This window comes from Oxyura jamaicensis, chromosome 4, assembly GCF_011077185.1.
Source record: "Oxyura jamaicensis isolate SHBP4307 breed ruddy duck chromosome 4, BPBGC_Ojam_1.0, whole genome shotgun sequence".
NCBI lineage: Eukaryota > Metazoa > Chordata > Aves > Anseriformes > Anatidae > Oxyura > Oxyura jamaicensis.
Window position 1 is genome coordinate 2416161 of NC_048896.1, and position 14687 is coordinate 2430847.

The 14687-nt window shown below is 40.2% G+C and overlaps 1 protein-coding gene across 3 annotated transcripts in view; it reads right to left on the reverse strand.

Annotated features, from left to right (window-relative positions):
- Nucleotides 1-2144: 2144 nt before the first annotated feature.
- HDX (highly divergent homeobox) overlaps nucleotides 2145-14687 on the reverse strand; it is a 62183-nt gene continuing 49640 nt past the window's right edge. For 2 of the 3 annotated variants that reach the window (XM_035324697.1, XM_035324696.1), the window contains 5 exons: nucleotides 13203-13410; nucleotides 10098-10177; nucleotides 7195-7278; nucleotides 4975-5097; nucleotides 2145-3963 (listed from right to left, as the gene is read on the reverse strand). In XM_035324697.1, the coding sequence (XP_035180588.1) occupies nucleotides 3838-3963; nucleotides 4975-5097; nucleotides 7195-7278; nucleotides 10098-10177; nucleotides 13203-13410 (621 nt within the window). In that variant the 3' untranslated portion in view covers nucleotides 2145-3837. Of the gene's footprint in view, nucleotides 3964-4974; nucleotides 5098-7194; nucleotides 7279-9449; nucleotides 9509-10097; nucleotides 10178-13202; nucleotides 13411-14687 lie in introns of those variants that run through there. The other variant, XR_004750339.1, reaches the window with a different exon arrangement.

A 14687-nucleotide genomic window follows, 5' to 3' on the forward strand; every position in this document is an offset into this window, starting at 1 on the left:
GTCATTTTCAGACTTTTTATTGCCTTAGCGAAAAAGAAATACTTGAAAGATTAAAGTGCAGTGCTGCTTCAAGAACCAAGTACTCAAGAAAATTGACACTTGTATGGTACATCTGTTCACGTACTTTTAAATCTGCCAAAATTAACCTATTAGAATATTTACTATTACTCCTGTTAGACCTATACACTTGACAGCAGCAACATCTGCAGGGAAATGAAAAGAGGCATAGCTTTAGGAAGCAGCTTTCTTAAGAATAAGCAAGCTTGCTAGCAAAGAACTGCACTGCTCCTTAAGAAAGGAGAGCGCCCTGTTCCTGTTGTCAAGAGTCTGTTCTGAACTACCTTTTTCCACTTTGGTTTCTTCAGAAAGATTGGCCATTCACGTTCCAACAGATGCATTAGGAATCAACAATGCCTGCCAAGTCATCTTCCATGGACCAACAAATGAGAGCCTTAGCAGCAAGACAATGAAAACATCAACACATAGCACTTCGGCTGTAGCGGTGATGCACGTTACAGATCCAAGCCAAGGAAACCGGGAGGGGGACTTCCTTCTTTCATCACGACACAACGCAGTATTAGCGTTCTCTGTCATGGAAAGTCTGTGCTGATGCTGAACCAGCTTTTGTGCTCATCCTATGAGCATAGGAAATAAACACAAACCAAAACCCTAAATATGTCATGGGCCCAGAGAGCTGTCACTAGCATTTTCCATCACCTGAAGAACTCTCAGAATGGAAATGAGCATCCTGATGGCTCCACAGCAGAACCTGATGCTTCTCAGCACAATTGCTGAGACAAAGCTGGTCAGGAATAGGGATGGCAACAACGCCAAGTTCCATCATCCTGTTCCAAGGTCCAGCTGAACTGATACAAGTTACCAGGATCTGGAAGTAATCTGCAAATTTGAGGGGCATATTAAGTCTGTTAGGGACACAAGCAAACCAAAAAACCAAAATCACAAAGCCATAAAGCATGTGTGGTGCTAGTCCGATCTGCAATACTTCGCTATGTGCTTTCCGTACTTCTGAAGGACCGGTAAGCTTTGTGTTACAGAGCCTCAGAAGCGAGCGTGTTGCTTTTCAGGCGCTGAACTGCAAAACTATCGTTGCTGCAACATTTTAAATAACCAGCAATGGTAATATTGCAGTAAGAGTTTTGTTTTACCTATGACAGGAAATACATACTGATATTGGAGAAAGCGCGCAGAACAGCTGTGCAGTATGATCTTACACACTAATTCATTATACAGGAACATAATTCCTACCTCTTCCTCCTGAATAGCCTGTAATATTGCCACATGTTTGTGACTACTTCACTGTGTTTTGTCTTGTCACCCTACAGCAGAAAAGGACCAAAGAACATGTCCGAAGGGCCGACGGGGGTGGTGACTGCAGCTGGTATTTTACCTGCACATCCTAAAGACGATTCCCACTTGCTTGAGAAAAGGGGTTTGCGTAATTGCTTGAATCTGACAGTAGTTCATTCAAAATTAATTCCTTCAATTTATTTGGCACATCAAATAAAAGCAAGACAGGGCAAATACCAGTTATTAGCAATGAAAATTTTCTTGTATAAAGGTGGATAACTTAACTGACCACAAAACCAAGAGCTCTCCGTAAGAGTTTCCTGCCCTTTGTCATGGGAATTTAAGCAAAAGCAGCAGGAAAACAGGGTCCAAATAGTGGCAAATCTCAGTACTATTTTTTCATTATTTCAGCAAAGCTCATAGGAGACAAGAGGCTTTATTGTCAGTGGCAGAAGTTTCCTATCTCAAGAGAACAGTAATAGAGAGCATTGTTAACTCAGTATAAAAAACCCTTTATAAAAGATTTTTTCCACAGTGAGCAGAATTACAGTTGAGCCCTATCTCACATTTGAAGGATAGCATTGTGATCTTTGCTCACAAGCCTTAATTAATTTTAGATTGGTGGTCATTTCAGCAGGGATGTAAAATAGTGTTCCTCCTTTGAGTAAGGATATGAGGATGTTTCTGCCAGCCAGGATGGGATATTTCAGCTCAGGTGGGGAGAGGATGAACAACCTGCCCCTTACACACTGCTTACGCAGAGTGCCTTCTCTCCCTCAAGGGCTACTACTTTGAATTTTATTAACTCAAATACAGGTCCAACAGCATCCTTTTTGTGGGGTTACTCTGTATAACAGATGGCAAGAGGTCTTTTGAGGACCAAATACTAACTGAACTGTAGAGTAATCAGAACTGTGAAACCTTTTTTTTTTTTTTTTTTTTTTTTTTTCCCCTCTAAAAACCTTTTAAAACTGCTACTATCCTTTATGCAACTGGCATTTAACAAGACAGTTACAAACTCCCCATGCCCAAGGACAACATGGAAACAAAAAGAGAAAAAAGAAAAGAAAAAACAGAGCTCACTACAGATACTAAGAAGAGCAAAGCTGCAGAAGTAATTAGGGAGGAGCAGACCAGACTGAGAAAAAAATGAAGTTGGTGAGTTAATCCCAGTATTAAAAAAAATGTTTTTGTCCCCACTCCCACCCACCCAACACTCTTGAATTTTCTGAGCTACACCTAGGACCTACCACTGAAATTAATGGGACTACTTGCTGTACTGCATGAACAGAGATTCATCAGACTCAATTATTATTTGATGTAAGGTATGTTGCAAAAATGCTTGCTGAGGAATATTCAGATTAGGAATTACAGAGCATTAATATCAGGAGCATGCACCTACATGCCCTGCTAAGTTTATCTGAATGTGTCTGCACATCCACTTTCAGATGAGTGAAGAGAATCAATGTGAATGACAGCTGGGAAGGGAAGAATTCATTTCAGTCACTGCCTGCAATCAAGCTCACATTTTAGAAATGGCAACGGTAACACAGCACATGCCAAAAAATTCGTCAGACAGGGACACTTCTAAAACAGGTCACATGAAGATCTGCAATGCTCAGTTCCAAATACTGCCTTTCGGGACACAATGACAGCCGTGGATTTAAGACAGTGTCTTGATAAAGGGGAGTAAAGTTTGTTGAAAAATATGTAAACGATACTTAAAAACAATGAACTTTAGCATTCAGACTTGGACAAAGAAAATCTGTAACTACATTCATAAACCCCAAGCAGTACTGTAAACATACTATTTTGCTATTGTGATGATATCAGAAAGTCACATTCCACAGCTCTCAGGTTTCCCACAATCTAATTTGTTACAACACGTATGGACTGCTTCTGTACATTAATAATTTATTGATGATCATTCAAATTATTCAGTTAGGCTTTCAAAGTGTTTTTGGCTATTTTGGTCAGAAAATAGAAGATTCAATAATCTGAAGTCACGTAATGAAGAACACTTCAGTTTAATTTCAGCTTTTCAAAGGGTTCAAGCACAACTCAAAAAAAAATCATTATTTTATTTGGATTCCCAATTTTTAGTCCGCCTACCTGAGTAAAAATGGAGAAAAATATAAAACTGGGACTGGTGAGCAAGCAACTCTGAAAAATTACTTGTCTGGGTAGTAGGATACTTGTTTGCCATTCTTGGATCCCTGCTCAAAAGGACTTTGCTACAGAGCAAGTGTTATTCTGGAAAGTCAGAAGTTATCCTAATCAAGGCCAAACTCCTAAAAGTGAAACATTTCCTCACACGGTTCTTTCGTTTAGCAAAAACAACACTTGAAATTTCTTGACACTGCAAGCTGCAGCCATTACATACTACAGTCATCCTTCAGGCAGGTCTACTGCACCTTGGGCTTTCTGGTTTGGACTGAAGAACAGTGGATAGCAAAATGCTGTTCTCTTGAAACCTACACGTTACACGGGGTTTCTTTTTGTCAGTTAAAAATAATTGAAAAAAAAAAATCACAAACTGTCTGAGGCATTTTTCTCCGATAAAGACGACAAGCTGAATGAGGTATCATCAGGCTCTGGGGACGTGTGATTGAAATCCATTTCTTCTAATTCAGGAGGTAAGTCTGAGAGCAGTGCCTACAATTTAAGAAATGTTACAATGCAGTATTAGGTGTATGTTTTGTATCAGCAAGTAAATATCTTTCAAACATATAGTGAAAAAACCGTTGAGCTTTTTGGTGAGCATTCATATTGGATGGGTTAAAAACAACCAACCAACCCCCGCAAGGTCAGTTCTGACAGATATTGAAAAGAACGTTGTCCAAGATGAGCATCTTAGAACAAAAATCCCATAAGCTACTTAAGCTGTTCTCCAAACAACTCAAAATATTTTTCCCCCAAACTGGACAAAACCACATGATCTATATTCATCTATTTTATTCTGACATTTTCGACATGCAAAAGCTTTAATGTATCTATCATCATGCTACACTATGAGCACGCAAGGGATAGAAATGGATGTTGTGTACAAGATCTTTACTGTTACATTATTTATCTCAAAAGACTTCAAGTTCACTTTTCTTTATATTCAGTTCACATTGGTATATGAAAGGATTATAAAAACAACTAGAAGACAAAGTTATTTTGGAGGGGTTCTAAGTTTCTTTCTTGCACATTACAGTTACTATTTATACACCTGAAAAATTGCAGACTGTAAAGGTGAAGAGAAAAAAAAAGGCAACAAAATCCCTTAAAAAAAGAAAAAAGAAAAGAGAACGTTAGTCATACAGGACATGATCCAACCACATATCACGAGAAGTGCTATGTATGAAATGCAGTGCAGTGAAACTGAAGAAGCCTGGCTTTTTTTCCTAAATCCAACCCACAACAGATGAATCAAATTCACTCAGTGTATGCTGTTGCACTGGTTGTCCCTTTGTAAAAGAAATACTTCCCCCGTGTCATTGTTCATGTAGATTGTGAGATGTTTCTTTTATATGTTCAACTTTTCTTTGTCTGCAAGACGTTCAGCACAATGCTGCCCTAATTGTAATTGGAGCCTCTGGGCACTAAGGAATAAAAACAAGGAAATGACAGAACACAAAATGACAAATACCTCCCATTATTAAAATCTCCTTTAAGACTCACCTGCTGCTGTTCTTTATCATCTGATTTAATAGCAAGTATCAAACTCCGAGTAAACGTCTGTAATTCAAAATACTTCTGTTTGTGATTCTCCAACTCATTTTCAATGAATCTGACTTCTTCATTCTGTGGGGGAAAATTACATAAAGTTCTGGAAATAATAAATGCTGAATAAATAAGTACTGCATCATTTTAATGACACCTCAACAGATTTGTATTTAATTATTTTTAGTGAAAACAGGTAAAACTGTATGTTATCGTTCCTGCCCAAGTCAGTACTACCTGAAGAAATGGCATATGCCATTTCCCATCTCACTACCCTCCAAAAGAGATGTGTACTGGCAAATCACATTACAAGCAGACACGGCATTTCAGAATTCCTGCGTTCATTACCAGCATTTTCTAGTGCAGCCCAATTTTGTATCATGAAGCAGCAGCTTACCAACCTCCCCAGGAACTCTCCGGTTACAGAATGAATAGCAACATATGTACAAAAATGGAGTAATTTTAGTAATCTCTGTATAGTGTGGATGAAAAGACATTTTTCCCAACCTTCATATAAATAAACCATACATGCAAATCACTTCTTTTATAGAGAAATAACAACCATCTTGATTAAAAATTCAGATTTGATACATACTTCAGTTTATTACAAGTGTCTCTTTTCCTTCAAACTTATCAACTGATTGGTATGTAAGATTCAAATGCTAAATCTATCTGTTGATCAGCGTAAAGCTAAAATTAATTTTCTCCCTTTCAATATGGAAAGGATGTAGGAAAAAAAAAAGCAGTCTTTTATTAGGCAGCCACATGACTAATTAGGTTGGCAGTGCTGCATATAAAATGTTCCTTGATGGCTGATTTTGATGGCAGTAAAGAGTTACATAACAGATTCTAATACTGAACTTACAGAAGTTAGCATTTTGTTTTAATAAAAATATTTTTGCCACAATACAGAACGATGCTCTGATAGTCCTGCTTAGATTTGCTAGACTGGCTGTAGTTCAACTTTAGTTGGTTAGAAATGGTGAAAATACATGATGAATGGGAAGTATGTAGCAGGCCTTCAAAAGTAGTTGTCTTTCGTTGTATTTTATCCTGAAAATTCTGGTGTCTTCAATCAAAACATTGCTCACCGTACTGTTTCAGGTCATAACAGCTCTGAGAGTAAGGGATGAATATTTAGGCTATGATTTTAAGGTTTTCATAAGGAAATGTCTTTCTTTTAGATAGAAACTTTTCTATCTTTGAGATAGAAACAAGTTGCCTATGTAGCAATAGATTTTGGCCAGCCAAAGATGGGATTCAGATTTATGCGCAAAACACGTCGCCACAAAGACTAATCACCAATGTCAAACAACAAAACAACAAAGAGGATTCGGTAGGGCATGCTGTCACAACAAGCCTTTCAGCTTGGTGACAGGTGACATTATGAAAAGGTCATTCCCTATCCATATTCATTCTGCACTGCCCTTACCAGGAAAATCATGCTTGAGGGAGTAATTTTTGTTCTGAACAGATGATCTATTTATTATCTTGATAACGGATTATCATTAGTAGAGCATACCTGTACCTAATGGAAAAATGTAGCTAGATGCATAAAAACCCGCTCAATACACAGTACAGAACTGTGGCAACTCGTCTGAGAGCAGTAGCACACACACAACCTTTACCATTTGGCAGAAGACAGCAGCTGTCAGGTATCCAACTGATTTTCCTCCAACCCACAACTACCGCTTACAGACACGTCCTGCACTACATTGTTAGGATGACTTATTTCTCTGTTCCCTCCATTTTATTAGAGGATTCCAGCTGTTATGTCCCTTTCCAGAGCTGGCAGCAACATGCTGCATTGAAAATCAGGCCATCGCACTCCAAAGAACAATTCTGGCACAGCAAGATGAAGTTTTGTTTTAGATGCTAAGGAAATTGTTGCTTTGTTTCGGGACACATGGCAGGAGCTGCAGATGGCTACAGCTCTGGTAGCAGAGCTGCTCCACACAAAGGGAGTTTTTCCTGCCTCCCTCTGCACTAAAATTAGGGTAAGCGCCCTGTAAATGGGACGAGGAGACGTGACTGGGGGGATGATGTGTGGTGCCATGGCTTCCTGACCGGGGAGCTGCAGGCTCCCACAAGCCTCTGCACAATTCCTCGCGGACGGACCTGTCAGCACCTTCTGTGAAGGACTACCCTGCTTAACATCTCGCAGCTCAAGTTACTCACCTTATAATCCAGAAGAGAACTCATTTGATCCACTTCAGAATTACTTATCATATCGCTTTCTTCATCATCTATAATTTCTATTTTCTGAAACAGAAGTAAAGGGTTCACTCCAAATATGCAATGTGTAAATCAGACAAGCAACCTGCATCTCGAACTGACGGGACAGGATGAGGGGAAGAGGACCCGTTTGCTCATGAACAGTTCTGAACTGTGAAGCACCCGTTAGGTGGCAATCATGCACCTCAGCCACAAGAGGAATCAGAGCTGAAACTGTGCTGAGAGCTGCTGCCGCGGTGACTTGGCCACGTGCAGGAGGAGCTGCGCGCCACCACGCTTTTGGCATGAAGTCGCATACCGGCTCACTATGGCCTGTGTTTTATTCCATAAGCCATTTATTGAAGACTTCCTAGAGAGCAAAAACTATCAAAGTTTATTCCTCTGGAGCAAAAAAGTCATTACAGAAGTGACAGGCAAGTCCTAACTAACCTACTTCTTGCCAAAGAAATAGAAGAGGTGCCCTTTTGGCCTACTTTGGTCATAGGGAAAGTCAAACGCCCCAAAAAGTGTAAGGCATTGATACAGAAGACAGTCCCAAATGCATAAGCACGGACGTTTTCCCTTAATTTGCAACAATTCTTGTGAGATTTTTATGTTGGGTTTTCTAAAGATATCTAAACTAAAATGTTAAAGGCCAACTTTATGCTGTTTAAAATACAGAAATACAGTATTACCGTATCTCAAGTTCTAAAACATTCACGCACCTCTACACATCGTGTTTGTTCTCCCCAAAAGAAAGACTTCTTTAGACAAAACTGTCTAAAAAGTTATTTCCATGGGAGAAAACACAACAATTACATGTTTTTAGTGCATCTGTAAGAGTTTTAGTTTTATTCCTATCTAAATCAGATGTCAAACAGATGGACCAAATTTGAATTAAATGGCAACAAGGGACTGGCATTTCTAAGCAGGAGCTCAGGGATCACTGCTCGGATAAAACTACAGATTTCACTGGATCTCTGAGAGGGGAAGCAGTGGCAGTGTAAGAAGAGGGGATTTGGCTGTTTTGCTGTTTTTTCTATTGTTCACTGTTTTGGCAGTTGTATGCTTATAATGGAGACTGTATCTAATAGGTTAATTTTCTTACATTATTCAGTATGCTATGTAATACAATGTGGGTGAGGGCCCACAGACACAACACGCTCTGATCATCAGTTCTTGAGGTATTTAGAGAAGCTTTTGTCACTACAGCATAGATGTGTTTCTTCCATCTACCTGCAGCCCTGTCATTGGAAATTTCCTTCTCATCGCCCGTGAGAAATCCACAGAGGGGTTATTGCTCTCACTCGCAGATCCCACCAAGCTCACCAGCATGTGTTGAAGGGAATGAAGGAAAAACACATTTTCTGTCCTTCAGCATCTGACAACCCAGCTGAAGTGACAGCATTTCAAAGGCTTAATGTCACAAAGATTGCTGCTGTATCATACACTGAGTAACACTGTGATTTCAATATTTTTGGTTTTAGACTCAGCTTGAATAAAAGTTTCTAAATAAATGCCAAACAGTCACACTATCTTATAATTATACACTTTAAGATAGCAAGGGAAAGAATGGATTAGAATTTCAAATAAGAAAACTCTCTTAGCAATTCCAATTTCAATAGCAAACATTTTAAAAAAATTACAGTGTTTTCAAAACAGAGTATGGAAAAAACTAGTCATCTTTTTTGCCCCTCTTATTGTGACAAATTATATAACGCTGGGGTTTAGGTAGGCTGGAGAACTGAGGCTCTTGGACATCACCTTTGCAAACCTTTACCTTTGTCATTTCACATTCTGCATCTCCATGGCAAACAGAGCAGCCTGAGTGATTATATCTAAGGTCACAGCAGGCTGCTAAGGTAAACAGAAAGGAAAAGGCTGCTGCTTCTGTTCAGGCGAGCCACAGAAAATACAGCCATGGGATTTCGTTTTTTCCAAAAGATGATCTTACAGTAACATAAAAAAACATTCTCCTTTTCACACACACACACACACACACACACACACACACACACACACACATATACACACACACGGAGGAAAGAGAATCTCCTGTTCATTGCCCCATTTCAGGTTTTGTGTGATTAAAGTAAAACAAATGTTTTAGTCATGTTCTGAGCTACTGTTGTCTCTGACTGCAATAAGAGTGTTACTGGGAACTGGAACCATCCCCTGTTCATTCTCTAGATAACTTTTTAAGATAAAAAATACCCTACCACTTGGGGTCTTCTCTCCTCTTCCTCCTCTCCTTTCTTCTAATTTGAGAGAAGGCAGGCTAAACAAAGGGACATATTGCATTATTTGCCATGACTCCTCCCTCTGTCTTTCCTTCCTAGTCTCACTGCAGTCAATTAAAAACAGCAAGAACAACTGTGTTTGAATTAAGGTGAATGCAAGTGAGAAAACAACAATCATCTAAATAATGCCCTAGCAAGATTATGGGACCGAAGAGTACGTATCACCTGGTTTATCTCACAGATTCAAGGTTAGGAACAGAGAGGAAGCACTAGCAATATCTGACTTTCTGGAAGCTACAGAAAAACATTTTCAATTTTTATTTCATTCTTACTGTTTTACTGTACTATATACATGTAGAACACTACTCAAGCATTATGCTTTGCACTCCAGAAAAAGAATACAGTTAGAATACAGAAACATCTGTAGTATTCAATTTCTACTGAATGTGCAAAATTCTCTCTTCTAGTACTTTAAGTACAATTTCTTTTAGCACGCAAGCAGTAAGGGAGGATTCTCAGCACACCCAAATGAAGTCTTCACCTAGTGAAAAGCACTGGTGTTGGACAGCAACCTCAATGTTAGACATTAAGGAGGTCGTATTAGTGGAAAAGGAAAGGTATACATACCACATTATCAGTAGATACGGGATTCTGATCATCTTCTTTGTGATGAATTTCTTCATTTTGAAGACCTTCATTTGTCTCTTCTGCAGAAATAAATCATTTTTCAGATTTCATTCAATTTAATGCTTAAGAAACATTAGTAGTCTTTACCACTAAATATGTCACATCTGCTAGATACAAAAAGAAAGTCATTATCAGTATCTACGCAAAAAATACTGTATATCTCATTAAACAAGACATCGAATCGTGTTTCAGGCTAGTCATGACAATCTCTGGTTGAAAAGACAGAAGTATCAGTTACTCTCTTGCAACCTTTCAAACTGGTCTTAGTTTTAGGTTCACATTGGAATCTTCAAAGTTGATGAGTGTGTCACATCAGAGGTGCCCAGAACTTTTTAAAAAATAAATTAATACATGAAAATTCCAGCATGCCCTGTAATTACAGGGTACATGTCAGAATCCCACCTCCTTCTTGCATGCGCTGACTACTTCTGTACAGAAAACCCATCATGCGGATTATTTCATTCTTGTATGGCAAACTGTTAAGCCCTAATAAATCTAAGCTTGTTTCCTATATGTAAAAGCAAGGTACACAGTTGAAAACAGCAAATCTTAACCTCCAGTCCCAGCCACAAGCCGAGATGATTCTATCAGCCCTGACTATGGCCAAGAGCAAAGCGAGAGAGAAGCACATTTGTTCCTACGATTAAGTTCGCTTCTCAGATTTACTTTAATTCCTCCCCATTTAATGTGCAGTCCGGAAGAAAGTGGTTCACAGAAACAGCAAATTGGGAAATAAACCAAAACAGCGAAGTCGGAGTGCTCTGCTAAGAGCCTTAAATGCCACCATTCACAGGAAACGCACCGCAGAGCTGGCGCGACGGGGCCACTGGCCCAGCTACCAGGGAGCAGAGAGGCGGCGTGGAGGGCGCCTCCAATGCAACCAGAAGTTGTTTCAGCTAAATTTAATCTGCCACCGGCCACAACTTCAGAGCAAAGCTTCTGCTAGAAACAAAAGCAAGTGGTGGCAAATGGGAGAAGTGTGAAGCAGGAGCCACCCAGAGCCACACGGCCACCCCTGCGGGACGAAGGTCACCGACGAGGCGCTCGCAGGGACTGAAGCAGTCCTAGCCCCAGCAGCTCCGTCACCCTGCCTCACCCCTTCCTCCATCTGGCTATTGAATCCAGCTCCCTGCAGCACTTCAAAGTCTTTAAAAATTCATCCTCAGCTAATACAAACCGGCAGAGCTGCAATGGCCTCCACAGAGCCGTGTTCATTTACACAAACTATGGATCCAATTAACATACCTTTAAGAAAGGCACGGCGTTAGAGAATCTTAGCGCTTAATTTTGCCTCAGAGTACAGCCTTTTTTTTGTTGTTTTCTCTTTTAATATTTACACACTACTCTTTAAAAGCCAGTGCCACCAACACTTCTGCTCTAATTAGGCAACTAAAAATATCATTTCTTTGAGAGTTGGGGGGGGTTGTTTGTTTGTTTTGTTGTTTAATTAGGACCAGAAGTTATATTACCATCAATCACGCATCTGTGGCTGAATAGCATACAAGATTACTGCTGTAAGTATTTTCCAGGAATTCAAAACAAACTGAACTGCAGTAGGAAAACCTACTGTTTTCAGCTGCAGGAGCAAACAAACAATTCTTGTGGTAGAATGAAAGAGGGAGAGGGATTTCTGGATGCTGTGGAAATCCTATAGGCTTCTTATGCTTCCTTATGTCTTGTAGCCATCTATTTATTCATAGTCTTACAGCTCTGCCCTGTTTTAAGAAAGTCTTTCAATAAATACGGTGTTATTTTTCACTTTAAGCCGCAGAAAGCTCAGATTCTTCCCCCATTACCATTTTCTCCCAAACAGATCCGACTACATCAGCTCCTTCTACACCTCAGGCAAAGCAAGGACTCGGGTTCTGCACCTCACTTGGCTTTCAATCATTTGACCCATTTCTTTATCATATTATTCTCTCTACAGTGCAGTATGACAAAGCTATCACAAATTCATTCCCAGCAGTTCTCCATTTTCTAGTTCTTTCCTTTAAATTGTTCAGACAAAATGACAAGATCAAGTCTGGCGTATTAAGCTGAAATAGCATGCGCTCGATCAGACTTTCTTTCAGTATAGAGAGCAAAGGCTTTATTGATCTCTTCTAATCAGAAGCACTGGGAGCAATTAGTTGAGCTTGTGAAGCTAGTGAAACGTGCAGAGCAGCAGTTCATCCGCCCTAGGCCCAGAGCACAAGTGTACAAGAGGGGAAGGGAGAGATTTATTCAGCGTGGTCATGCGGTTCTGTGAGGTGGAGTAAAAAGGGAATTAAGTTCAAGACACTTATCAGCCGGGATCATGGAATTTACTGCGAACAAACACGCACCTGGGTGTGCAGTTCTAAGGCTTCCCGAACAGTCCCCTGCTGCTGACTTTGATCTTTTCTGCAGATTTGTGTTTGCTTGTCAGAGACCATGCGCACACCTCAGACAGCTTAATGACGCCTTCTGCCACGCTCTGACATAGTCTGAAGCTCTTTCAGTTCAAGAGCAAGTTTGAGCCAATATATTTTCTGATCATATCTCATCAGCAAGAGTTTATTATGGAAACTGTAATTACATAGTTCTGGTCACCTCAGAGCTAGCAGGTTCGCACACATCAGTGCTTGTTACGACAAGAACTGCTGATGTGGCTCACGCTAACAGGAATGGATATTCAAGCTGGCAGAGTAGAACTGGCAAGTTAGCAGAGAGCATTTTTCTTAGAACCCAGCTCCTTAAGGAAGCAAGACCTACGCGTTTGTACTGTCTGTTCATCTCTCAGTTGCTCCAACAAATTGCAAACTTGGTAATTAACTTCTGATGAATCTGGCAGAAACACAGGTCTTATGAAGAAGGTTTCTGCAAGCTTTGAGATAAAATTATCAACAAAACTCACACAGAAGTAAAAGAAGAGACCAAACAATACCTTCAGCGTAGCCAAGGTACACAACTTGCAACTGTTAGACACTGTCAGACATTTTTGAATGTGTACAACAGAGAATCCAAAGCATGCACACTGCGTAAAATTAAAAATATACGCACAGTAGGAACTGCATTGTCAAATACCTTGTGAGCTTCCTTCAGATAAGCAGATTGATACTTCATCATTCCTATCATTATCATCCCCCACTTCAGTAGCAGTTTCCTCTCCTGGATTAAGTGCTGATTTAGAAACAAATTCAGATTGATCAGAGAAATCAGCAGGACCTCCTCTAGGGGGTGGGACCTCAATCCCCATTAAACGGTATTTCCGTCTTCGATTCCCAATCCACGTCTTGCAAGAGAAATAAACATGAATGATATCAGAAACTATAACAAAAGCAACAGGCCCACAACCAAGTGAAATTAGCACATCTGCCTGCACTCTAAGAACAAGAGCATAGCCAGCAATCCAAGGGAGGTAATTATTCCCCAGTATTGGACCTTCACGAGGCTGCTTCCTGGAGCACTGTGTTCAGTTTCAGTCCTCCAGGACAAGGGAAAAGGGAAAGTTGGGCAGAGCAAGAGGAAGAGAGGCAACAGCTGCAGGTCACACAAGGAAAATTCTGATTGGAATTAAGAAAAAAGAAGTTTTACAGTGAGGGTAGTTCAGCACCGGAACACTATGCCCACAGTTTTGGCATCACCAACCTTGCATGTACTCAACATCTTACTGGACAAGGTCCTGGAAAACCTGACCCCACTCTGGTCAGTCGTGCTCTGAATAAAGAGTAGGATTAGGTGACCTCGTAAGGTCCACCCCTACCTGAATTACCGTATGAATTTAGCGTATGATCTTTGATTCAGGTTCTCCCACTCTGCAGCTTCCAGTGGGACTGAAGCATCCAGTGACCCAAATGGTCCATCTGTTCTAGGATTTCCTACAGCACTGAAGAAATTGTCCAAGGTGGTAGCTCTACATCACTCCACTTTGGCAGAAGTAAGCCCAAAGCAATATTATCTTTCACTCCACTTTAATTGGAAGATGAGTCTTTAAGAAAATTTGCTTGCAGTAAGGTGTAACAGTAGTGGGAGATGAAACAGGGCCAGGACCAGGGAACTTGGAAACCCCCTTCATGATCAGATACCTATGGATGCTCTAAATTCATTCTAAATCAATAAATCTGACTTACTTTCTCTGATAAATTCTAAAGGAAAATTATGCTAAAATTATTAAAGACTCAGAATAGAGTTTAACATGATGCATTAAGAGTTGCCTGTACCTCTACCTTTTAACTCTCTTCCTTTTGTTGCATTACTCAGGCTTTTGATATCTCATCCAATTTCAGCTCTACTTATCAGCTCCTGTTCCCAGACACTTTACTCCAAAGTCAATTCTTCACTGGCATTCAAAAGTCATCTCACAGCCAGGTATCAACTTATTTGCTTATTTTAACTTCTAGTCTTCTTGACCTGGCTCTCCTCCCCTTCCACAGTGTCTATGAGACGCCAGGAGCAGTGCTGACAGCACTACAGGCACCTTCCACGTCGTCCCAGGGGATTTGGCCATGTAAGCTATGGCTGTGCAGAGTCTGCTCCATTACTGCACAGCATGGCCATTAGTAGGTCTTG